General features: G+C 49.0%; 1 protein-coding gene across 1 annotated transcript in view; it reads right to left on the bottom strand.

Annotated features, from left to right (window-relative positions):
- Nucleotides 1-24,420, bottom strand: part of Dnmt3a (DNA methyltransferase 3 alpha) — a 100,296-nt gene that overhangs the window by 15,717 nt on the left and 60,159 nt on the right. The window contains exons 4-6 of the mRNA XM_051181724.1: nucleotides 24,085-24,352; nucleotides 17,409-17,452; nucleotides 16,849-16,995 (exon numbers count right to left, since the gene is read on the bottom strand). Of these exons, the coding sequence (XP_051037681.1) occupies nucleotides 16,849-16,995; nucleotides 17,409-17,452; nucleotides 24,085-24,352 (459 nt within the window). The remainder of the gene's footprint in view (nucleotides 1-16,848; nucleotides 16,996-17,408; nucleotides 17,453-24,084; nucleotides 24,353-24,420) is intronic.

Below are 24,420 nucleotides of genomic sequence, written 5' to 3' on the forward strand. Positions count from 1 at the left end.
GACTATGGGTCTTAAGGAGCAGTGCCTTCATTCCCAGCCAGGAAATCTGCAGCCCAAGAGAACATTTAAAATCCTGTGTTGGTGACGTATGCCTGTAATCCTAGAAATCAGGAGACAGGAGTTCAAGGTCATCCTTGACCTAACACAAGTTCAAGACCAGCTAAAACATAAAACCCTGTCTTAGCAATTATGGGATAGAGACACACACAGGAACACACACACGTGTGATAAGGCCATTCTTGTCAAGTCACTCTTAGGCAAAGGCACTATACCCCAAGACAGACACTCCTAGCCCCCCAGTAGGGGAGTGAAGCATCAGTACGGGAATGGACACTTGTCCCTGCTCTCAGGAAGATTCCATTAGACTTGGGGAGAGGCTATTGGGGGATGGGGAGTGTGTGGGGTGTCACTGGAATCTAACCCCTGTGTTGATAACTACCAAAACCACCAAGCAGATGGCAGAAGACAACATCAAATGAAGAATGTGGGTGATAGATGAGGCAACAGATCAGAAGATAGACAGGAATCAGAGGAGGGCAGGTTGGTAACATAAATCAGGTAGTAATTAGATGGCTAGAAAGGAGAAACTCTCCCACCCTCTCAATTTTGACTGAAGCTAAATGGCACTAGGAAAAGATGAGGTTGGATAGTGGGAATGGGGTCAAGCAGGCGAATGGACGTATTTTGGAGCATGGCAGATGTTCTGAGAAAACAAGGTGAACGGGATTTTTACAAAGATTAGCCAGGATGCCATCTGCAAGATGAATTAGAACAAAGAACGGAAGTTGGGTGATCTCAGCAGGAGACTGCTGTGTGGCTGGTATGCTTATCCAAAGATCTGGGCTTGAGTTCTGATTCCACTACCATAACCTTGACACAAACCACTTAACCCCAACAAGTCTGTTTTTCACAACTGCAGTGGGGGTGACATCAGCCCTCTGCAGCCCAGGGAAATCAACACCCTAAAGACAATGAGGTCACTCCCCAGGTGCCTGGCTCCCAGCCAGTGAGCTGGCACATCCGGCTGTAACAGGTATGGGTATGAAATGAGGTGCAGGGATGAACTATGAAGGAGACCATCTCTCCCATCTCCCCTGGAGCTCTGCACACCCTTCCAAGTGAGCAACTGAAAGGGTTTTCTCCATTTAAAACTTGATGGGTCCAGGCTAGACCTGTAGTGCTCACTGTAATCCCCAGCATTTAGGAAGCAGAGAGATTGGAAGATCACTGCAAGTTTGAGGTCAGCCTGGGCTACAGAGTGAGAGTCTGTCTCAAAAAAAGAAAATAAAAACCTTAGGAGTACCAATTTGCCCTACAAGGAAAGGAGCCATTCCCTCCTGCCCCAGGAAACGCTCCAGTTCCCCTGCTGCCTAGGACAGCTTTCAGCACCATCACAGTATTTGGGCCAGCTCTTCAGCCGGCCCAAGTTAGGAGAGCTTGGGGCTGGGGTGTAGCTCCATGGTAGACCACTTGCTCAAACCATGGTTTGGTTTCTAGCTCACACCCCCTCCCAAGGAAGGAAAGAAGTCCTGAATTGGTTCCTCTTGCTGCCCTCTGACCTTTAAGACATAAAAGACTCGCTCACTGCAACCTCTGAGGCACAATAACACCCCAGACCTCTCAAAAAGAGAGGTCTCTGGCTTGGCTGTTCTTTTCAAATGCAAACTGTGCTGGCTTCTAACTCTTTATGTAGCCAAGGCTAGCCCTGAACTCATTTCCCTCCAGGTGTGCATCACATAATTCTTCATGTCTCACCTTCCCACACAATGTGGCTGACTACCTTAAATTCTACCCTGTGGACTTCTTCAACTTCCTCAGACAGACAGGCACCACATACCAGGCCCACATACAAAGCAGAATCTCTTTGACTTTTCAAGGTAGTTCCCGTGCTGTCTTTTGACTCAGATGAAGCTAGTCAACCTAAACTAGCAGCATCAGGCAAGACAAACCACGTTCTTAAAACTGCTTTCAAGGTACACTCCTGGATAGAAGATGTATGATGGCTGTCAGGAGCCTAGAAGAGGCCCTGAGACAGGGGTGGGGCGGGGAGGGGAGGGGAAGAGGGGGATCGGTCAACAGAGAAAGTGACCTCAAAACAGTGCATGTTCTGTCTTGAACGCCATCAGCTGTGACTCAAGAAGCCACCAGAGCTGATAACACACCTCTTAAAGACAGATGACCCTCAGCCCTCATCCTCATTCATCAGGCAAACTTCATTTTAATTACACTTTCCAGTGACACTCATACCAACAAACTACCAGAAAACATAGGGACAGATGTTATGCTCTGAGGGGCATTACACCACTGTGCACCACTTTCCTGGGTCACTGAAGCAGATTATGACAAATGTGTAAACTTGATGTTCCAGTCGTACAGAAAGAAGATGAGACTCCAGGCCAGATCACCCAGCAGAGAGCAGTACCATGTGGAGGTCAGTGGTCAGCAGCCACACCTGCTGACTCAGGGTCAGCCATGGCCTTGAGTTTGGTGCCTGCAGCATGCAATGCTCAGTGAGGGAGGGATTGTGGTCACTTGGTCACTTTCACATAGAGGGCAGGAGCCACTGACGACTCCTACAAAGCCACACAGAGGAAGTCACTGTATCTTTCCTCCCATACACCTATCTGCACTGATTCCAGCCGGAGCAAAGGCTATGAGGTCAGGGTGGATGTCAGCTCCGAACTTGCCCTTCAGTCCACAGAAGCCTCTGTGTGAAGCAGCCAACACTCCAAATGATATTCAAGGCCCCCACAATGCTGTTCTTTCTTCCCACAGTGCCCTTCCCTTTTAGCTTCCACCAGCCGAGACCCTAGCTAGCCTTCTATGCCTGTTTCCCAGTTCTCCTCCTCTACCAACAAAGTTCTTCTAACCCAGGGCTGTCCAGGGAAGGAGCATTAATAAAAAATGAGTAAAAATTAAGACAGCAGTTCCTCAGTTGCATTAGCCACATACAGCATGTCCAAGAACCATTATTCTGGGTTCTCGGTGTAGAATGTAGAACAATCCCATTATCTCAGAAAGTTCTGGGCAGGGCTGCCCTGACCTCCTCACCCTTATCTCCCCCTACTGCTCCTTATCTCCCAGTCCTTTCCTGCACCCTGCCATTCCACTGTAAAATCTCCCAGGCCATCAGTTTTGCCTCTTAGGAAGAGACTGGACTCATCTCCCTGAGATTACAGCTCCCTAGAGGGTAGGCATGGTATCTTCCTCAGCTTCCTGTGGAAACTATGAACAGAACACCTTGCTAACAGTGTTGGAATAACGAAGCATTGGTGGAACTGAATGCAACCCTGCAGGGGAGCATCATCTACATCCACCCCTGCATCCCAGGCTGTAGGCAGGTCCTGTCCATAGCAGGCATTCTAATGATTGCCAGGAGGGTCCTGGTTTAGGGCTCTCTAAAGCTGCCAGAAAATACTCATTTCCTATTCCCCTGCAACCCATATGGAGGCTGCAAGCAAATGACCAGGACCTGGCTGCTGGCAGTGAAGCTAAAAATAGCCTTAGAGCCAACAGCATGGAGTTAGCAGGACTTGTTGCTAAGGAGACAGCCACAGAGAGAGCAACCAAGCAGGAGAAGGTGTCAGACATTCACCAGGAGAGCAAGGCTGGGCTGGGGGACTCAAAAGTTGACAGGGGTCCAAGGCTCCCGTCTAGGGATGGCCTGCCTTCTGGCAGCTACTGACTACTGTTCAAGTGGGGGTAAATATTACCCCCTGTCCCTCAGTACCTCATCTCCATGGCAACCACCAGGACTGGGGTAAAGTACCAGCCCCTGGAAGGGAGGCCTCTGCCTGGAGCTGGTTGTTATGGCAACATCCCCCCTTTCCTGTCATTCTTTCTCTCCTGGCTTCTTCTGAGGGATGAGGTGGGGGTCAAGACTTAGCTTTAACCACTAGGACCAGGAAATACCTGCTTCCTGACAAGACTAACTAGTCAAGGGCTCCAGAAGCTCCTGGGAGCTCAGGAAGGCCAGTGGGTCCACAGCACTGGGCATCCTTTCCTTGCCCTTAGTTCTTCACAGGTGACCCTGCCAGAAGAGGCCCAGAGGGAGATTTAAAACTACAGATGTCTAGCCCCTGCTGACATGGACCAGCAGGTGTGGATGGGGGCCAGGACTCTTAAACCCACTGTAGGTAATTCAACTATCAGCCAAGTGTGGGGCCTCAGAAAGCTCAGGCTGTGGGCTTCTATCTGAGTCCTTGAGGGACTGAAGCCCACCACAAGGGGGAGGAAGTAGGGGCACTCCCTTACCTCAATGCAGGTGTCCCAGGAGGGACACCACACCTCTTAGGCCTTTCCCACAGCCCACCGTCTGACTAGGTCCTGAGCTGAAATCAAAGCAATGGACAAGTTGTTTGTTCCCTGTGGCAGAGAGCAGAGGGTGGGGTGGGGGTGGGGCTGAGAAGCCTGCTTTCCAGAGAGCACAGAAAGGTGGCAGCCCAAGCAGATGATTCAGACTAAAAGAGAGATCTATCTTCAAAAGTAAAGGGGTCACCATGGCAACCATGGGTGCCAGCCTGATTGATTCTACATAGCCAGCCCAAACCTGGGCCCTGCATCAGAACCTTGTCCCCAGCTCAGAAGAACAGCATTTGGCCTAATGCCGCACACCCTGCCCCCACTGACCAGAAGAAATCCATTTCCTGGAGCCAGCTGTGAGCTTGCCTGAAACACACCTACACCAGGGCAGTTGAGTCCGTAGCACCTGCAATAGCCTTGCAGTGGGAGGAGCTCTGAGGAATGGCGAGAAGATGGAAGAAATGAGCTGCCATGCTTTTGTTACTCATAGCCTAATTGCGTGCTCAGGACCCACCACACATAAACCACAGGCCTCATTCAAGACAGCATGCAATTAGATGGTAAATTACGTGGTGGTGATGCTTCCTACATGTGCTGAGGGAAATCAGGGACTGGCAGAGCCAGCAAAGGCAGGAAGATGTCTGGCATGTATACCAGGAATAGACACAACTTCTAAGCTTTTAGGGGAGGCTGGGCAGTGGGGGGGGAGGGGTCACCTGCAATGGCATCATCTTCCTGGTAGCGGATGCAGAGAAGATGTGAGAAGCATGCGGTTAGTCATATATATTTCTCCTTGGAGAGGAACAGAAGAGGCCTGGGGCTGCTGTACTTGAGGGAATTCTCATTAGCAGCCTCTAACAGGAAGATCAGCTAGGAAGCCAGTCCTCCCTTCTCCATGGGGCCCTGTCTCTGCACCAAGCATCCATGCCGAGTCCTCCCCAGCTCCTGATCCTCTTAATCCTTCTACACTTGAAAGACACAATCCGCCAGGCCCACCTGTGGGCTCCTGCTACCATCTTCCTCACACCACTCTGGAGCCAGTCCCCAAACCAGCCTCTCTTCCTGGTACTGTCACCCTACATCTCAAGGCCACTAGGTCTGCAGTAACACTCATGTCTATGTCTGAGGACCTGGGCAAGAGACACTGAGGAGTCTGCAGAAGTGAGGGGAGACTGTGATACAGGCCTCCCTCCCCCTCACCAGAGAAAATCAACAAGAGGTGTGTGGGGTCTGAGACTGTACAGGGTGTGGCAGTGGTAACAGGGTTCTAGTGACCACCTAACCAGCTTCTCTGACCAGTCAATGTAGACGGGAGGGATCAAGGGAAACCCAAGAGGCTGCTGACACTTGGGTAGAAAGACTCTGAGGCCAAGTTTGCTCAAGTGGTGGATGTTGTCACCCTGGAGAAAGCTGATCCAGCAGAGGTGTTAATCACGCTCAGCAGGGAGAGTAGGCCAAGAAGAACCCAGTACACTACCCTTCCCCCACCCTTCCTCCAGGAACCGGGAGTCAGAAATAGAGGCAGAGGGACCACCATTCTGATTCAGGCATGCAGACCCTCTCGAGTTTCAGGGTCCGAAGATGGGAGGGGCCAGAGCAGACTAGCTTGGCTATTGCTCAAAACAACAGGATGGCCTCCATCTCCATCCGAAAGAGAAAATTTAAATCAAAGCCTTCAGTCCTTTCCGGTCTTCCTACCCCCAGGGTTGGAAAGTGAGAGCTGCAACACCAGTGGCATCTTCCAATCACCCGGAAGACCTGAGCTGTCACTCAATTCCCCAAGGTGATTAATCCGCCCCAGGCAGTGATGTTGTGATGTTTAAGCAAACAGCTTCAGGTGACCCTAGTGCTCTGTGAGGCCTTCTCATGAGTGATACAGCATAGGGGGCTCTAGGCTAGGTTTAGTTCTGTTAGTATCAGAGGCCAAGTGCTTTTCAAACATTAGTAAGCCCGTCCTCCATGGGTTGGAACTAATACCCAAACCTGCTTAAGCAAAGCTTCAGAGACTAGAGCTTCCATGACTCAGCAAAGGTCAGGAGCCTGTCTCTGGATGCCTGCAAAGGTGACTGAGGGCAACACACACTTTAATACACTGGTCGTTGTTACAACAACACTCTCACTCAAGCTGGCCTCACCTGGGCTCAGATAACCCTCCCACCTCAGGCTGCCACTGGGCCTGTGAGATGGACAGCTGAGCTCTGGCTTCTGCCAGCACCCTCGGGAAGTTCACTGTCTGAACTCCCCACTCCCAAATTTTCTTGCAAATAGCATTGACATTTAAATATACAGAGGACTTTATTGTTTTTGTTCAAGCCCATCTGAGCTGGAATACAAATAAAGACAGGTGCTGCCTGTTGGCTAATAGAGGCAGGAAGAGTGGCAATTTCCATGGCAATGCAGAAATGCCGAGGCATGGTAAACAATTAAAACTGCATTCCTTGTAGCTGAAAAGATGTGAACCTTGATAGGTCAGGGTGAGGGGCAGGTCAGGAAGAGCTCGGAGGACAGCTGGGGCTCAGGCCGGGTGGGTGGTGGCTCACACCACTACTGCTAGCCCTTTGGAGGTGGAGGCAGAAGATCAAGAGTTCGATGTCATCCTTAGCTACATGAATTCAAGGCCAGCATGAACTGACAACAGACCCCCGCCTCAAAATACACAGAAACAAAAGAAGGAATGCTCTCTGGCTAGTCCAGGAAGTTCTTCAGGAAGCCATCTGTTGGTGATCAGCTTCCAGAAGCTTAACACTACTGTCTTTCCCTGTCTTGGTCTGTCTGCCTGTCTGTCTTCCTATTGTTCACCCATGGTCACTCATGGCTTAATGCTAGTGGCTCAAGAATAGCTTGCCCCAGACTAGGCAAAAATTACCCCTTCCTGCAAGATAATCTTCCTGACAGTGGGGTAGAAAACTGACAGGTAACCCCCAACCCATCACAGGAATGAAGGGGGAAAAATGCGTTGGACTTCCAGCCCTGAACTGGCCCTTCTTCCAGAACTCAGGACATCTCCCTAAATACCAGATTTCTCCTTTCCTCCCCACCTTTTTTGTGTTTTATTTTGTTGTATCCAGGTACCATTCTGTAGCCCAGGCTGGCCTGGAACTCACTCTGCCAGGCTGATAGTTCTCTCACTTCTGCCTTTCTTACTTGACCTTCAGTAAAGGTCAAAGTGCCCTCCTACTGGCCCGCTCCTGAACAGTCTGAGTCCCCTTACACTGCACCGAGGGTGGGCATGTTAAATGTATGCCAGGCTCTCTGCACCTGCAGGTTCTCCAACCAGCAGCTTCTCTGGTTTCATCTCGTCACACGTGCCTACCCTTAACCCTGTACTACATATTTCTTGTCTCAAATGTGCCAACCGCTCTGAATCTCCCTCTCTTTGCCCATAGTGATTCCTTTTCTGAATCGCCTTCATTAGGCTTAGTGATATTCTCCAAGGAAGCCTCCTCCCAGGAAGCCATGGTCCTCTTCCTCTAAGCTCTCTATACTGAGCACATGTCAGATCTGGTTTGCCTGACACAGCCTTGCTCAGAGCCTTCCACTGTGTCTCTGGTAGAGTCCGTGTCACTTTGTCTCGCTGGCTACCAGCACAATAAGCTGTATCTTTAGGCAATACTGAGTCTATTAACTCCCACTTCTAGAACCTGTGTCCCTTGGGGAGCTATAGAGTATGAGCACCTGTACCCTCTCCCCCCAGGAGTAAACATCACTGGGACCTCCCTGATTAGTGAGCAAAAACTTGTGGTGTTGTTTTTTCTGGTTGCTTATTTTGCTTTTTTCGTTTTGTTTTTTGATTTCTTTTTTTTAAACAGTCTCACTTGGCCTAGAACTTGAGGTAGACTAAGCTGGCCTAGAACCTGCAATGCTCCTCTTGCCTCTGACTCCTACTTGCATCACCACAACCCAGATTCTTTTTTGTTTTTTGAGACAGGGTCTCATTATGACTGTGTAGCCTTGACTGTCCTGGAACTCTCTCTATAGACCAGACTGGCCTTGAACATGGATCTACCTCTGCCTCCCAAGTACAGGGATTGTACTCATGATCCCCCCTTTAATCTGCCCTATCCATCTCTGGTCCTTTAGAATCTGTGTCTAAAACAATAGAGAGGGAAGGAGCACAGTGATGAAGATGGGAAAGCAGGGCTCTGGCTCCAAACCAAATGATTTTGTGAACATTCTCCTAAGGATGCTTTCTATATGCATCTCAGGGAGATCGTGGGCTCAGGGGCTTCTCTTAAAACTTTTAATGTAGAACTGATGTTTGCAGTAGTATAGGTAGGTAACAGAGGGAGCTGCAGATCCTGATTCCAGCTCTTCCCACCCCTGAATAATAAATGTCTGGGATTCCTAGAGTTGGGCAATCTATTTCTATCACATTATAAATCAGGAAACTGAATTGATCAACTAATCTGGAACAGAAGCTAAGACTAAAAACCAGGCTTCCAGAATTTCACTCCAATGTTATCTTAATCCAATTTTACAACTCCAGACTGAGTCATGAGAAAACAGCAAGGCAAGGGCAAGGCAAGGGCACCAGGAAGTGGTGGGAAGGGGAACAGTCTAAGTCCACTGAGATGGCCTGGAGGGTCAGCACAGATAACAGGACCTAGGCGGGCAGCAAGCTACAAGGTCTCCCTTCAGGATTTAAGCCTGAACTTGAAGACAACCCCTGCCCCAAATTAAAAAACAAAAACAAACAAACAACAACAACAACAACCCCCCCCCCAAAAAAATCCAAAACTAGGAAAGCCAGGCCAGAATGACAGACAGAAGGAACTTCAGAAAGGGAGTTGAGTTGGTTTTGGCCAGGGGACCTTCCTAAGGCCATTTATGGCTGCGTCTTAACTTGGAACATCTCTGTGTGTGTGTGTGTGTGTGTGTGTGTGTGTGTGTGTGTGTGTGTGTGTGTGTCTGTGTGTGTTCTCTCTCTCTCTCTCTGTGTGTCTGTGTGTGTTCTCTCTCTGTGTGTGTGTTCTCTCTCTCTCTCTCTCTCTCTGTGTGTTCTCTCTGTGTGTGTGTGTTCTCTCTCTCTCTCTGTGTGTGTTCTCTCTCTGTGTGTGTGTCTGTGTGTGTTCTCTCTCTCTCTCTCTGTGTTCTCTCTCTGTGTGTTCTCTCTCTGTGTGTGTGTTCTCTCTCTCTGTGTGTGTGTTCTCTCTCTCTGTGTGTGTGTCTGTGTGTGTGTCTGTGTGTGTTCTCTCTCTCTCTCTCTCTCTCTGTGTCTGTGTGTGTTCTCTGTGTGTGTGTGTGAGTGTGTGTGTCTGTGTCTGTATGTGTGAGTGTCTAGGTCAGAGGACAACTTGAAAGAGTTGGCTCTCTTCTTTCACCAGGTGCAAGTGTTCTAAGGACCAAACTCAGGCTTGATGGCAAGTCCATTTCCCTGAACCACCTTGCTACCCTGATACATTTCTTATAGAACTGGGGATTCAGTTCAGTGGTAGCACATGTGCTTGGTGTGCACATGTACACATATGTGTATTGTGTACACATATGGGACCCTGGGTTCTGCCCCAGCATCAAGCCAAACATGACCACTGTCAGGATATGCTTCAGGTCTGTGGTGACGTTAACACTCTTGGCACAGGCTGGAGGTCGCCCCTTCCCTGAGCGCATCTGTAGCTGTAGCCAGCAGCTGTACCCTGGCTACACTAACTACCCCTCACTTATTTTCTCATTACTAAAAAGTAGGGACTATTCAGAAAGCTGCTCTTTCTGTGCCCAGAAGTGAATGAATCCTCCAATGTGCAAGCTCATACCTTGGGCTGGAGACCAGCTTGGGCTATATATACCTAGTGAGTTCCAGGACAATCTGGGCTGCAGTGGGAGACCCTATCTCAAAACAAACGAACTAGCCAGAGCTAAGTCTTTTTGCACCTGTAATCCCAGCATTTAAGAGATGACAACAGGATGATCAAGAGTTCACAATCCCAGAGTCAAGTTTCAAGGCCACCCTGGATTACCTGAAACCCAGTTGCCAGTCCATTCACTTATCACAGTGGCTGTCCCCTTTGACATTTCCCACAGCCTGGTGCAAAGGCCAACCTAAGAGGCTATTTCTGATTATGGCCTTCATGGAAGCCCCTTTAAATTGCACTCAGTCTTTTGGTAATGTTTGTTTTAGGCAAAGCTGTTTTAGGTACAAATGTTCCTATCCTCTCCAAGGTAGCCAGGCACTGCCCAAAAGCAAAAGTTGGGCGTGGCGGTAAGAGTGAGGCGCATCCGGGCATGTAGCAGCAACTCTTCAGGCTGCACCATTGCACTTAACTTTATTTGTCTCCTCTACAAACTGCTCAGGAGATCACGCCCTGCCCCTCACAGGAGGACCCCTGCTCGGGGTGCAGAGTGATTGTTTATTAAATGGCATACGGCCCAACCAGAGGTGACCCTCTAGACAGTCACAAGCTGTTCTTCCAGGACACACAGGAAGCAGTCTGTCACAGCTTCAGGTTGTAAAGCAAACGGAAGCCACATTTGTTAAAGCTACCAGAAACAGCAGCAGCAGCACAAATGGTCAATAAACATATGAACAGATAACTTAGCCTCACCTGTTACTTGGGAAATGGCAATTAGAGTCATCACAAGACACTGCTTTCCTACCCCAGTTGGCTGGGGTGTAAGTCAGAATCGCTGTGGCCCTTTTCTAGCAATTTGACAGATTTTATGAAATGCAAAATGCATACTCCTTCCACTGAGATTTCTCTTTTTAGGGGTTTGTCTTATGGAAACACAGAAGCACAAAGAACAGAGAAGCAGGCTAAGGGTAGCATGCATGCAGACCTGTAAACTGGTTTGGAGGCACACAATATCACCCAGGCACCTAGGAAGTGAAGGCAGAAAAGGTTGAAGGTTACTTAATTCATCTTCAACTACCTGGGCTACCTGAGACCTTCCTCACAGATATCAACCATGTTTTACTGCTGCAGCATGCCTGGATAGCAAAATACTTTCACATAAATGGTCAACAAGTGTCTGGTTAACTAAAATCTGGCAATTCATACAGTGGAAACATAGTAGTAATTATGTAGCTAAACTGGCCAGTCTTATTGTAAGTGAGAAACCAAACTGAAAAATGAAACTACAGAATTGTTCCACTCAAAAGCACAAACCTGGGAGGCAGTGTTATATGCTTAGACACACAGATAAATAGAAAAGCTGACATGCATACACCACACAGCAGCAAAGCTCTCTAAAAGTATTTTGTTACCCATTTGTTTTTGTGTAGGGGTTTTGAGACAGTCATCATACACAGTACCCAAGCTAGCTTGGTGCTCACAAGGGTCTGAGCATGTGGTCATCCGCCTGCCTCTGCCTCCTGAGGTCTGCTCTGCTCTCTGCTCTCAGGCATGCATTATCATGTCCAGCTCTATAGCATATTAAAAGAATTAAAATGGTGTTGGGAAGACTCCTTTAAAATAAGAATGTGCTTAGGTAATACAATTTTTTCTTGATTTTCCCCCAGGAAGTCCAGGTTTCTCTGTGTAGTTTTGTAGACCAGGCTGGCCTAGAACTCACAGATATCTACCAGCCTCTGCCTCCCAAGTGCTGGGACTAAAGGTGTGAGCCACAAAAGCCAGAATACTTACAATTTTAAAGTTACTTTAAACAATGTATCTAATCTGAATATGGTAGCTCATACCTGGAATCCTAACCCTGGGGAAGGTGGGCAAGAGGACTGGAAAAGTTCAAGGCCAGCCTGGACTGTTTTACAAGGTCCTGTCTCACAAACAAATAAAAACAGGAGCCAGCAAGATGGCTCAGCTGGAGCATCTGCTGGATAAACCTAGGGCTTGTGAAAGGGTGGGAGAACAGACTCCACAAAGGTGTCCGACCTCTACATGCACTCCATGTGAACATATGTAATACATATGGCATTCATGTGTACATATATAATACATACAACATTCACGTGTACATATATAATACATATAGCATACACATATACACACTGGTGAGGTGGTGCCTGCCTTTAATCTGAGCACTTGGGAGGATCTCTGAGTTCAAGGCTAGCCTGGTCTACATAGAGAGACTGTGTCTCAAAATAAAAAAACAGCAACCGAGTTCCTGCCCATGCCAGTCCAGAAAAGAGCCTTAAATGTTGTATGTTCTTTATTAATTCATATATTTCTGTGTTTAGAATTCCTTCTTCATGCAGCCCACTCCAGGCAAGTCTGACCATGGGTAGGGCTTGGTGCTGAAGTCTGAAACCCCAGAGGTGGAATTACCGAGAACACCATTTGCACAATGTCTCCTAAGGCCTAAGAACAAAACCCTCCCTCTCCAGGAATGTGATGGTTTTATTCCTGGCTGGACAGACAGCCTAGGGTGGGGGCAGGGTGCACCTAAGGGCAGGAAGGAGAGGGGAGACTGGGATTCTCTGGTCAGACCACAGATTGTTCCTATCACAATGTAATAATATTATCTGATAACCATAAGGAGCCAAACCTTCAAGCTGTGAGTCAAGGAAGACAGCACACACCGTAGGGCCTGGAATATGGGAGGCCTGCCTTGAAGAGATTTACAGTCTTGAGGGTGAAAATGTTAAGTGAGTCCTAACATCTATCAAAGAGTCCAATACTGGGCTGATTTTTGGAGGTCACAGGGTTGAGACACTGGGAAATAGCCAGAGTCTGTATATGTCTCCTCCCTGAAATCCCATTTCATCCTCTAAAAGCCCAAGGCTGCATCTTGCTCATGTATTAGTCTGAGGCCTACTCAGAGCCCTATAGTTTCTATAGGGCATTGAATTCACAGGGCTTCTGGCAGGGGGCTCACAAAATACCCAAAGGAAGTTTTAAAGCATAGATGAGTATTACATCCCATCTATGTAGAAAATGCTGCTGGGAAGCAGGTGCAGCTGAGGCATGGAGGGTGTGGTCAGGCGTGGGGAGGACAGGTAGTTAGTGAGTCTGCTATAATAGTAGGGAAATGAGGGTTAGTCCAGAGACACACACATGTGATCCCAGTACTTTGGAAGTAGAAGTAGGAGGATCAGAAATTCAAGGTCAGCCTTAGTTACATAGCAGAGAACAAAATCAACCACCACCACCCCCGACAAACCAACTACCCAAACCAAGAAAGTGAGCCTTAGAAAGGGTTGGAGGCTGGAGAGCTAGCTTAGCAGTAATGAGCACTTGTTCTTGAAGAAGGCCCAGGTTCAGTTCCCACACCCACATGGTGCCTTATAACCATCCATAACTATAGTTCCAGGGGACCCCACACCCTCCTCTGACCTCTGTAGGTACCAATCACACATATAATGCACAGACATATATATATAGAGAGAGGCAAAGCATTAAATAAATCTAAAAGAAAAAATAATAAACTAAAAAAAGAAAAAGACAGTGGGCCCAATAGCATCAGTTCCTGCTCTGAGGTCTGGAAAGTTACCTGTGTTTTACAGCAGCTAAGCCTTCCTTGCCCCCTGGCTGGGTGTGGCAATTAGAGCTAAACTCTCTAAGATTAGAAAACCTAAACTCTTAATTGTATTCTGGTCCCACTCCCCACCTGTCCTGGGAGCTGGTGACCAGTCAAGGAACAAGGGATGTGTAGTTACAACTTAAAACGATCTGTAGGCCTAGTTGCACTAGAAGTCACAGAGTTCATTTTATTGTTAGGAAGTACATTTTGTTCTGAGATCTCCAAGCTGCAAATCATAGGCAACCCCAGCAGTTCAAACTGAATCAGTGTTTCCCACTTTTCTGTTAGCACTGAAAGACTGGTTGGGGTGAGAAAGCCAAGGCCCAAATCTAGCAGACTTACTAGGAAAAAAAAGCTGTTGATAATTGCTGAAGCAGGCGATAGACACCTGCATATATAAATATACTGATATAGATAGATGTAGATATATGTATATGTTATATAAATTTTTTTCTCATTCCATGTGTGTTCCTAATTTTTTTTATTTTCTGAGACAGGGTCTCACTATGTAGGCCTAGCTGGCCTTGAATACCCTAGGTAGATAATGCTGGCCTTGAACTCCGAGAAACCCACTGTCCTCTGCCTCTTGAATCCTGGAATCAAAGACATGCACCATCACACCTGGCCAAAGTTCCTAACTTTTTTTGTTTGTTTGTTCTGTTATTTTGCTAGTTTGGGATGTGTTACATTTGTTTATGCTGTGGAATATTTGTTTAATGATACAAAGATGTGTTGCATTTTTATGTTGCATTTGTTTAACTCTGTGAAGCTGTGTTAATTTGCCTGCCTAGAACACCTGATTGGTCCAATAAAGAGCTAACAGTCAATAGCCAGGCAGGAGAGAGGAGGATAGGTGGGGATGGCAGGCAGGGAAAACAAATAGGAGGGGAAGTCTGGGGAGAGAGGATCCAGAAGCAAGAGAAGGAGGAGGAAGACTCCAGGCACCAGCTACCCAGCTAGCTATACAGCAAGCCATGAAGTAAGAAGTATATGGGATAAAGATAAAAGCCCCGAGGCAAAAGGTAGATGGGATAAATTAAGAAAAACTGGCAAGACACAAGCCAAGTTAAAGCCAGGCATTTATAATTAAGAATAAGCTTCCCTGTATGATTTATTTGGGAGCTAGGTATCGGGCTCCCCAAAAGAGTAAAGAGTAAAAAGCCAAAAGAGTAAAATACAAACAACTACAGGGTTTCACTGTGTAAAAGCCTTGGCTGTCCTGGAACTTGCTCTGTAGATCAAGTTGGCCTCAAACTCAGAGATCTGCCTGCCATCGCCTCCCGAGTGCTGGGATTAAAGGCGTGCACCACCACCACCTGGCTTCTTACTATTTTTGTTTTGGGGGATCAGGGCTTGCTGTGTGTGTGTTGGGGGGCAGCTTGAACTATGTGGTGACACCAAGCTGGCTTCAAACTTGTATCTTCCTTCTTCAATCTCCCAAATACTGAGATTACAGGTGTGTTCCATGACACCTACCTTACATGTTCTGAGTTTAAATTTTCAAACTGTTACCTACACTTGTTTATTTGTGTGTGTGTGTGTGTGTGTGTGTGTGTGTGTGTGTATTTGTGGGTATTCAACACCTGTGTGGGGGATGGAGGAGTTGACTCTTTTCTGTGTGAGTCCTGGAGACTAAACTCAAGTTGACAGGCTCAGTGACAAGTTCTCTTACTGGCTGGGACCAACTTGACCACTCAGATCTTTTTAGCAAAAGCTTAAAATTGATTAAAAATGGAGCTTCGCTTTCTGGGAGTGGGATAAACTCTTCTTACTATGCCTCTGGGTGACCTCCACGTGCTGCTTGAGGGAGACCAGACCCAGGTAACCACCTCAGCAACTCTGACATCAGGGCTCAGGAGCAGAAGCACACACAGAGTCTTTGTAAGTCCCAGGGTCCCAGGAGAAGAGTGAGAGCAACTTGCTCCCTGAAGGTGCACCCCAGTCTCTGCGCTCAGAGCTAAAGGCGGCCCTCTTAGACCTTGACCAGACCCTTTCTCCAGTCTTTCAGGAGGATGATTTCCATCTTCCTGGATCCCAAAGGAACTAAAAACAATACAGCAGCCAGAACAATGTCCCCTCCCCCTTGTTTGGAACTTTCTCTAGGGCCAGCCTGCACACACTGTCAAATAGCCTGAGGTCAAGACCCTTCTTCTTCTCCGTCCCCATGGGAGTGGTGTCCATGACCCACCCTTCCCCCTTCCCACAGCTGAGCTTAGAGGACTGATGGCAGCCTAGGCCTTTGTCTGGCTTCCCACCTCCTTTCCCTCTGCAGTTCTCGGCTGCCTCCAGCTCCCTCCTAGATCCCACAGAAGTTTCTCAGCAAATGCACCAGCTCCCTCAAGCTTGACCAGTGTGGGGCATGCCCCCACCCAGTGCAGCCACTGTCTAGAGAAACTAGCTTTCCCAGACATACTTTCTCTTCTGGTCCCCTGTGGTCCCTCTCAGGCCCACAGCTGTAGCTCTTTTCTCGATGGCCCAAAACCTTGGCATTTCCACACAGGAAATTCTGAGATTCGGCCTCTCTGTCCTCTATGGAGTAGGTGCCACAGCCTGTCTTGCTTGCCCCTTGGGATCGGCAGGCCAGAGTCCACCTTGCTGCTCTTTGGCATTGAACTCTGAACTCTTGATCCCAACCACTATCCTTCCCAGCAGAGCAAACAGCACAGCTGCCCCCTAGTGTCTGGGTTGGCCTTGACAGTGGCCTTGCCACTGCTGTGGCAGTTTTCTGGCCTTCTTATTAACATGCCTTTGATCCCATCACCGGAATATGGCCAAGGCTGTCCCCACCTGCCACCTGCATCTGAGTCATTTCTCTCCATAAATACTGTCCACACCTAGACACTCTTGAGAATAGAAATGTCACCCAGGCCTCACTGAGCCTTCAGTCCCTCAGTTTTGTCCTTCTCGCCCATCAGAGCATCAACTGAACATGGGCAGGAGTACCATATACACAGACTACCTCATCCACAGCTAAATCCCACCTACTGCCTAGTAGCAGTTTTCTGGAAATTCTCGGAGTTAACCCAAGGGGGAAACAGTCTCAGCTACAGCCTGACAAGAGTCCCAGAGGGCAGTTAGAACTGAATTCTGGTTTGCAGATCTCCCACTTGGAACTGAGGACAGAAGACATCTCACCTCCCGTTTCCAACGTGCCAGCCACTCATCCCGTTTCCGTTTGCTGATGTAGTATGGGTCCCCTGCCTGGAAGGTGAGTCTTGGCATGGGCCGCTGACGGAGGCTGGACTCCCAGCCCAAGCCACCCCGCAGTCTGCCTCGGGAGCCCTAGGACAGAAGACAGACAAGCATTAAGGTAGGCAAAGATACCCCTGCAAGGATTCCCCTCCTGGAGGGGAAACTGAATGTGGGTCACTCATCCCAAACAGAATATAGAAATTCTGGCTCCTGGCCAGAGGGGTCAACCTCAAAATACTGAGGAGCGATTCCAAGTTGGTGGAGACACATGAACAAGGCAGTGAGGGGAAGTGCTTGGTCTCCGGAGGGGGATGAGCTGGCTGCCTGGCTAGGGGACTTCCAACCTGCACCCCCACTTCCTCTCCTCAAGAAGGGACACCAAAGAAGGGGCAGGGACCCACCCTCCGGCCCCCCTCACACACACTCGCCACAGTCCGTCAGAGAGGTGGCTTTCTTCTAGAATCAGGATCCACAGAGCCCCTGGGGGTGAGGAAAACACTTGCCTCCATTTTCATGGATTCAACGTTGGTCTGCTTCTGTTCTTTGCCTGTGGAAAAGGAAGACCAAGGAGGCTGTCAACCGAGTCGCAGGGGTGTCATCCATGCTGGCCTACCATGTGCCAGGCTGGCTCCAAGGACCCAGAACAATGGAGCAGAGGAAAGTCCTGGCCCACATTCCAGGCCCAAGAACATAGAAGAAGTAAGAGGAAAGTCGGGGGCTCGGTTTCTGGCCCACGGACCGGACCCTGGGCTCAAGTACACAAAAGGGGCTTCAAAGCAGCTATCCTCCACTGCTGGCCTCCAGCCCTCCTCCAAAGCAAGCGGGGGATGTGAGCAGCAGAGCAGGGATTGGACTGAGGAAACCAGAGTGCTCACATCTTTGTGTGAGGTAGGAAAAGGTGCCCAGACATGACAATGAGCCAGCTCGACTAGACCCCAGGGACACAGCCGTATTTTCTGTGAGTTGCTCCTCACTTTAAGTTCTAAATAGTGTGGCCTATTATTAATATGTAAACTGTCCCCCCTTCCTGGCCTATTCTCGGGTCACCAAGACCAGTCTAGATTCTAACTACCTCAGTATGACCCCCTAAACTCTGTTGTTCTCACCAACAAAGTGATGCACTGGTGAGCATCTAAAGATTGGTGTGAGCACTGAGTGCATGGAATGGGGCTTGGCATACAGTAGTAGGTGCTCAATATGTGTCAGCATATCACACCCACCCCCCAGACTCCTCCCCTGAAGCACACATTCCTCTGTTCTGGCTTTTCTCAAAGTTCCTGATTCCGGTTCCAGGGAGGGACATCTTGGGGAACAGCAGTCCCCACAGCGCCATCTTTAGGAAGGACTCTGGGCTTCCTTTCTGCTTCTGCCTGCCGGCCTGGCTCCTCTCTCAACCAGCCCCGCTGCAGCCAGCTGTATGGCTTTTCCTAGCAAGTGAGGAGAATTCAGCCGCCTTCACCTGGGTGCCGCCTGAATGCCTTTTTCTGAGGCTGAGAAAACACAGCGCTTGGACCCAGACCAGGAAGGTCACTGAGGCTCACATAGCATGGTGTGTAAGGGGAGGGGGGTCCGGAGACAAAGAGCCCCAAACGGAAAAAAACAGCCCCTGCTGCATCGCCTAGTTCAGGAACGGAAAACACCCGCAGCTCTTAGGACTCTGAATTTTTAGCCTGGACGTTTCCCTCCTGTTACCAGACATGACCTGGAGCTCCTCTCTGCACCTGTCCAGAGCGCCCGGACAGCCACATGTGCCTGGCTCCCCTCCACAGAGGTGGTAGGGAGGCAGAGCCCCTGCGGGACACCCCGTGGGCTGTGGACCCCGTGGGAGGCAAGCATGTCCCTGGGCGGGCTCGTGGAGGCGGTGCGTGGGAGGAGCGTGGTGGCTGTCACCCATGGGTGGGGGCATGCACCCTCCGAGCACAGGATACGAGGTTGGCCTTTTAAGGCATGTCTCACCCTTCACGTTTCCGGCTCTTCCTCCACCACCTCTCTGCCACCGCAATCAGCTCCCCACTTTCCACGGGGTTCTCCCTCAGGCCTGCTCTGGGCCTCCCGCCTCTGGGGCTGTCTCCTCCCTCAGACCTCGGTGCTCTTGGCTCAGGACCCAGGCAGCCAGGAGGGGGCGCCCGCCCTGGTTCGCATTCCATGCTCCTGCTGAGACTGCAACAGCTGCTGCAGCCATGCATCAAGCTGCTAAGGGTGGTGAGCGAGGCCCCCAAGCTGCCCCATGCTATTAGACTGTCTACTGGACCTAGAGTTTCCTGAATAACACACACACACACACACACACACACACACACACACACACACACACACACACACGCGCGCGCGCGCGCTTTTGATTATGTTTACCAGGAGTGATTTGTTTACTAGAATACAAGGAAATCTGAGCTGAAAATATGGTTGTTTCCTGAATGTTTTACAGGAGGAAACTGAGGCAGATGAACAGAGCTGTAATCGGATTTCAAGGCTCCTGCGCTACCACCACTATTCTACTTTCTTTGCTAGTTCCCCAGCCCCCAAGGTCTCCCGAATGGAGACTTCCTGAAATAGTTTCCAACTGGCTTCTTTCTGGAATTTTCTTCCTGACAGACTGCGCATGCCCACGTGAGTGATCATTTGCTCAGTTGCGCGTGCGCGCACGCTCTCTGTGTCTCTCTGTGTCTCTCTCTCTCTCCCTCCCTCCTTCCCTTCTTCCCTCCCTTCCTCCCTCACTCTCTCTAGCCTGGCTAGCAGAATGCTGTCATAGAATGCTGGGTGGTCACCGGCTCTCTGAGGGTTCGCTCTGCAGCCTGTCTCCTCTGGCACAGAACCAGGGTCCCAGAGCCAGGTGGCTGAATGCCTTCCAGAGTGACCCTGGAGGATAGGAACTTGGGGACTGGGGAGGTCAGGAGCTTCAAGTGCTATCCAGCAAGGAGCACCCCAAGTTCTCTTTATAATGAGACAATATCCCGGTGACAGGCCAGATGCCAGATTTTTTTTTTTTTTTTTTTTTAAAGTTTGACACCTTGACTTGGGTCAATAGCTTTAGGTTTTGTTTTCGTAATTTTTTTTAATAGGTTACTTAACTTGATTTTATGTGCATTGGTGTGAAGGTGTCAGATCCACTGGAACTGGAGTTATAGACAGTCATGAGCCACCATGTAGGTGCTGGGAATTGAACCCTGCTCTTTTGGAAGAGCAGTCAGTGTTCCTAACTGCTGAGCCATCTCTTACCCAAGATGCCAGATTTATTATAAGCATGGTTACTAGCCCATATTTGTCCCCATGCTCTGCTGACCCTCACCCAACTCCTCTGTCAACAGGCTTCACATATCCCAGCGTGGCCTCCAGTGCCTTAAGTAGCTGAGGATGGCCTTGGACTTCTGATCCTTTTGCTTCCAGCTACCATGTTCTGAGACTACAAGTGAGTGCTTGTACACCTGGCATCCCTACTTTCTTCCCTGGAAGCAAAGCAGAGCCAGTAACATCTTGCTCGCATAACACAAGGCTGAAGTCACACAGCATGAGGGTCTCTAAGGTGGAGCTAAAGAGTCTACGTCTTGGCTTCTCAGGTACAATAGACATAGCCAGCATGGACCACTGAGAGGTGAGGGTAGAGCATATTACAGTAGAGGCAGGTATGGTGGGTTTCCAGGAAGGATAGATGGGACTCTATTGTGAGATATATGATTGTACCGTGCAAAGACATGTCAATGTGATTGGTTTAATAAAAGGCTAAATGGCCAACAGCTAGGTGGGAGGTATAGCCAGGACTAGACAGAGAGAGATCTGGGAAGAAGAAAGGCAGAGTCACCAGCCGGATGGGAGGGAGCAAGGCAGGCAGGAGAGGTAAAAGCCATGAGCCACATGACAGGATGTAGATGAATAGAAATGGGTTAATTTAAAAGAGCTAGTGGGGTCAGGCGTTGGTGGTGCATGTCTTTAATCCCAGCACTCGGGAGGCAGAGGCAGGCGGATCTCTGTGAGTTAGAGGCCAGCCTGGTCTACAGAGCTAGTTCCAGGACAGGCTCCAAAGCCACAGAGAAACCCTGTCTTGAAAAACCAAAACCAAACCAAAACCAAAAACAACAACAACAAAGAGCTAGTGGGACAAGCCTAAGCTACAGGCGGAGCTTTCATAATTAATAGTAAGTTTCCATGTCATTTTATGAGCTGGTGTCCCAGAAATTTTCCAACTACAACTCTCTGAAAAGAGCCTGGGAAGGAGGGCCTATGGCTGAGCCTCTACCTTCCTCATAGTCCTCATGTGAGCACACATTGTCAGCTGACTAGTGGAGCAGGACCAGTCTCCATAGAGAACAGGCCAGAGCCTCCAGAAGCCACTGCATACCTCTCTTGGATACTCTGGAGTGAATGTCCCTAAGGTCAAATGGGAGTTGAGCCTGAGTATCTACCTATCATGCTCAGACTTGTCTGTAAGTTCCCAACTCTGCTGTTTCTTTCCCTCTTAGACTGAGGCATTTGTTCACCTCCCTCCATCTCTGTGGATCCATTTTGCTTATTAGCGCAGACTGCTTCCTCCCCGTGCCTGCAGCAGCCCCAGAATTTCTCACCCCACTTCCTAGCCCTTTCTAACCACTGTGGAATCTACCTGGAAAGTCATCTTTTCCAATCACAACCTGTTAAGTCAGCCCTGAGAAGGCAGCTAGGAAAGCCTGGCTTGGCTACCTGCCACCCACTCCCTGCCACATCCTTCCCCCTGGTGGCTCCTGTCGGGTATCCATGCCCCGTTATGTTATCTTGGAGCCATTCTGTTCCCACTATCTTCTTCCCCCAGCCCTAGTGATGGGCTTCAGCACATCCCTCCATTATGACAGAATAGTGAGGACAAGCTTAGGACCTGATGTCCTAGCTCCTCCTGACCCTGTACTTCTTTACTCCAGGAGCATTGTCCTTTGTGCACAACAGTACATTTGACTTTGTTATTATTTTGTTTTCTTTCTGAGAGAGGAGGCTTGCCTAAAAATTGGCGGGTAAAGAATGACCTTGAATTCCTGACTTTCCATCCTTTTCCCAAATCCTGAGATTTGGACACCATGACAGTTAGTGCAGTGCTGGGGGTTTAAAACCCAGGGCTACATGACTAGCTCTAATGACATATCTGAAAGGTCTGTAGCCAACTATGAGGTCCTTGGGACAAGAGCCAGGTTCTGTTCAGGATGATTTCCACAGGCAGGTATAGGACCTGGCACACACCTAACTTGTTTAAGGAACACTCATTGGTTGACTGAATGCTTAAGAACTAGAATGCAGACTGGGAAATCCTTAAACCCTCAAGGTCAAAGAGCAGTCTTGGAGCTCTGGCCCCATCCTGCCTGGCTGCAGGGACTGCCCTGGGCCTGTCTCTGGGCACCTGCCTTGATGTGATCCCTGAACGTGAGCCACAGAAACACAGCATCTGGCTAAGGACACTGAAATCTCCTGCATACCTGTAATTGTGAACTGTAGGGAGTTAACTCTCCCAACACTCCTCTTGAGGCCTGGATAGCTAAAGAACCACACAGTACAGAGCACCAGGGCAGAGCAAATGCTCAGAAGCAAATGTTTATCAATCCTGGCTAGAGGGTTAGTTTGGTTGGTACAGTGCTCGCCCAGCATACATGAAGTCCAATTCCCTGGGTCCAATCCCCAGAACTACACAAAACTAGGTATGGGCAGCCAAGATGGCTCGGCAGATAAAGGTGCCTGTAGCCAAATCTAACAGTCTGAGTTTGATCCCCATCCATAAGATGTACATGCTGGAAGGAAAAAACAGAATCAAGTTGTCCTCTGACCTCCATATATATGCTATGGCATGCTCAAGTAACACACACACACACACACACACACACACACACACACACACACACACACACAAAGTATATAAATGAACAATGGGCCTGGGGATGGATGGTTATGTGATCCCAGAACTCAGGAGGTGGAGGAAGTAGGTTCAAGTTTAAGGTTGGGGTTAGGCAGTGATGGCCCATGCTTTTAACCCCAGCTCTCAGGAAGCAGAGGAGGGTAATATTTGAGTTTGAGGCCAGCCTGATCTACACAGTGAGTTCTAGGACAGCCAGAGGTAGAACAACAACAAAGAAGTATCAGAGGCCAGGTGTAGAGGCACAAACAAGTCATTTTCTAAGAGTAAGGAGAGGAGCAAATGCAGAGTGCCTCAGAGCCTGCTTTGCACACAGCGGAACATCACAAATATTTGCTGAATAATGAATGAAAGATATTTCAAAATCAGTTTGGAAACCCCTTTACTGGAACTATTCCCTCTTCTGAATAAATATTAGGTTTGGATTCATGCAAAATAAGTTATGCCAATTAATCAATTTACTCATTTCATCATACACACTTGGAAGGAAGACTTTTTGAAATTAAAATGCACATATGCAAAACAACCTGGCAAGGCCCAGGAGGATCAAATGTGATAATGGCGAAGGAGGCTCGATGTAAACTGTGAGGCCTGGTACAAATGCTAGCTGTCCTCATTACTCACTTGTTTACAGCTTGCTTGGCCCTGAAATCTCTGGCTTAACCTGAAAGAAAAAAGTGGGCAACTTTCCAAAATTCCAGAGCTAGGCCACAAAGTCCCCAGATGGAGAGGTCTGAGCAGGCAGTGCACAGACGGCCTCCTCAGTGTCCACTGTCACAATTTACATGTGAAGGTTACCATGGAGTCAACCAAACTACAGTGTGCCAGGCAGGATCTCTGCAGTGGGATAGGTAGATATGGCACCTGTGTTCCTCATGGGCCTAGGCAGGTCATGTATAAGAGCAAGCAGGCCAGCTGGCAGTGGAGGAAAACTGAGGGACACAATCAGCATGGAAAGAAGGGGGACACTTATTACCCCAGTTTAGCATCCCTTGGCATTATGCAAACCCATTATTGCCTGCTGCCAGAGCCAGCTTCTTTTTCCCCATGAAGAGCCAAAACTCCAGATTTTCATGTGGAATTTCTTGATTTTTTAAAAAAATACTGGCAACTAATGTTTTTAACTGTTTAGCATACTAGGTAGGCCAAGTAAACATGTACATAGGCTGTATTCATCCAGTGGCTTCTAGACCATTGCCTTGGCAAGCAGATGGTCAGCTCCCACCTTTGCCCATCCTGAAACCTGCCTCAGACCCAAGTGTGTGACTCTTCGGGCTCAGAGGGCCCAGAAGAGTTTTCCCTCCGCTGGGACTCACCCTCTTCGGCAGAGGCTCCCCGGCCCTCCTTGGTTGTGCAGCAGCCATTTTCCACAGCTCGGGAGGATTCTGGTGGGGTCTCAGTTCCCTCTCCTTCAGCAGGGGCCCCACCCTTCTGCCCTGCAGCTGGGCTCCCCTCCTCAGGTTGGGGTTCACTCCGCTTTTCCAAGTCTCCATTGGGTAACAGATCTGAGGGGCCAGAGTCTTGGGCCATGGGCTGAGACTTGCTGGTCACGGCAGAGTCCTTGGGTGTGTCGCTGCTTTCCACCTGGGAAGATGAAAACAGACAACGTGAGGACTAGACCCTTGAGTCACAGACCCTGAGTTTCTAATGAA

This window comes from Phodopus roborovskii, unplaced genomic scaffold, assembly GCF_943737965.1.
Source record: "Phodopus roborovskii unplaced genomic scaffold, PHOROB, whole genome shotgun sequence".
Lineage (NCBI taxonomy): Eukaryota > Metazoa > Chordata > Mammalia > Rodentia > Cricetidae > Phodopus > Phodopus roborovskii.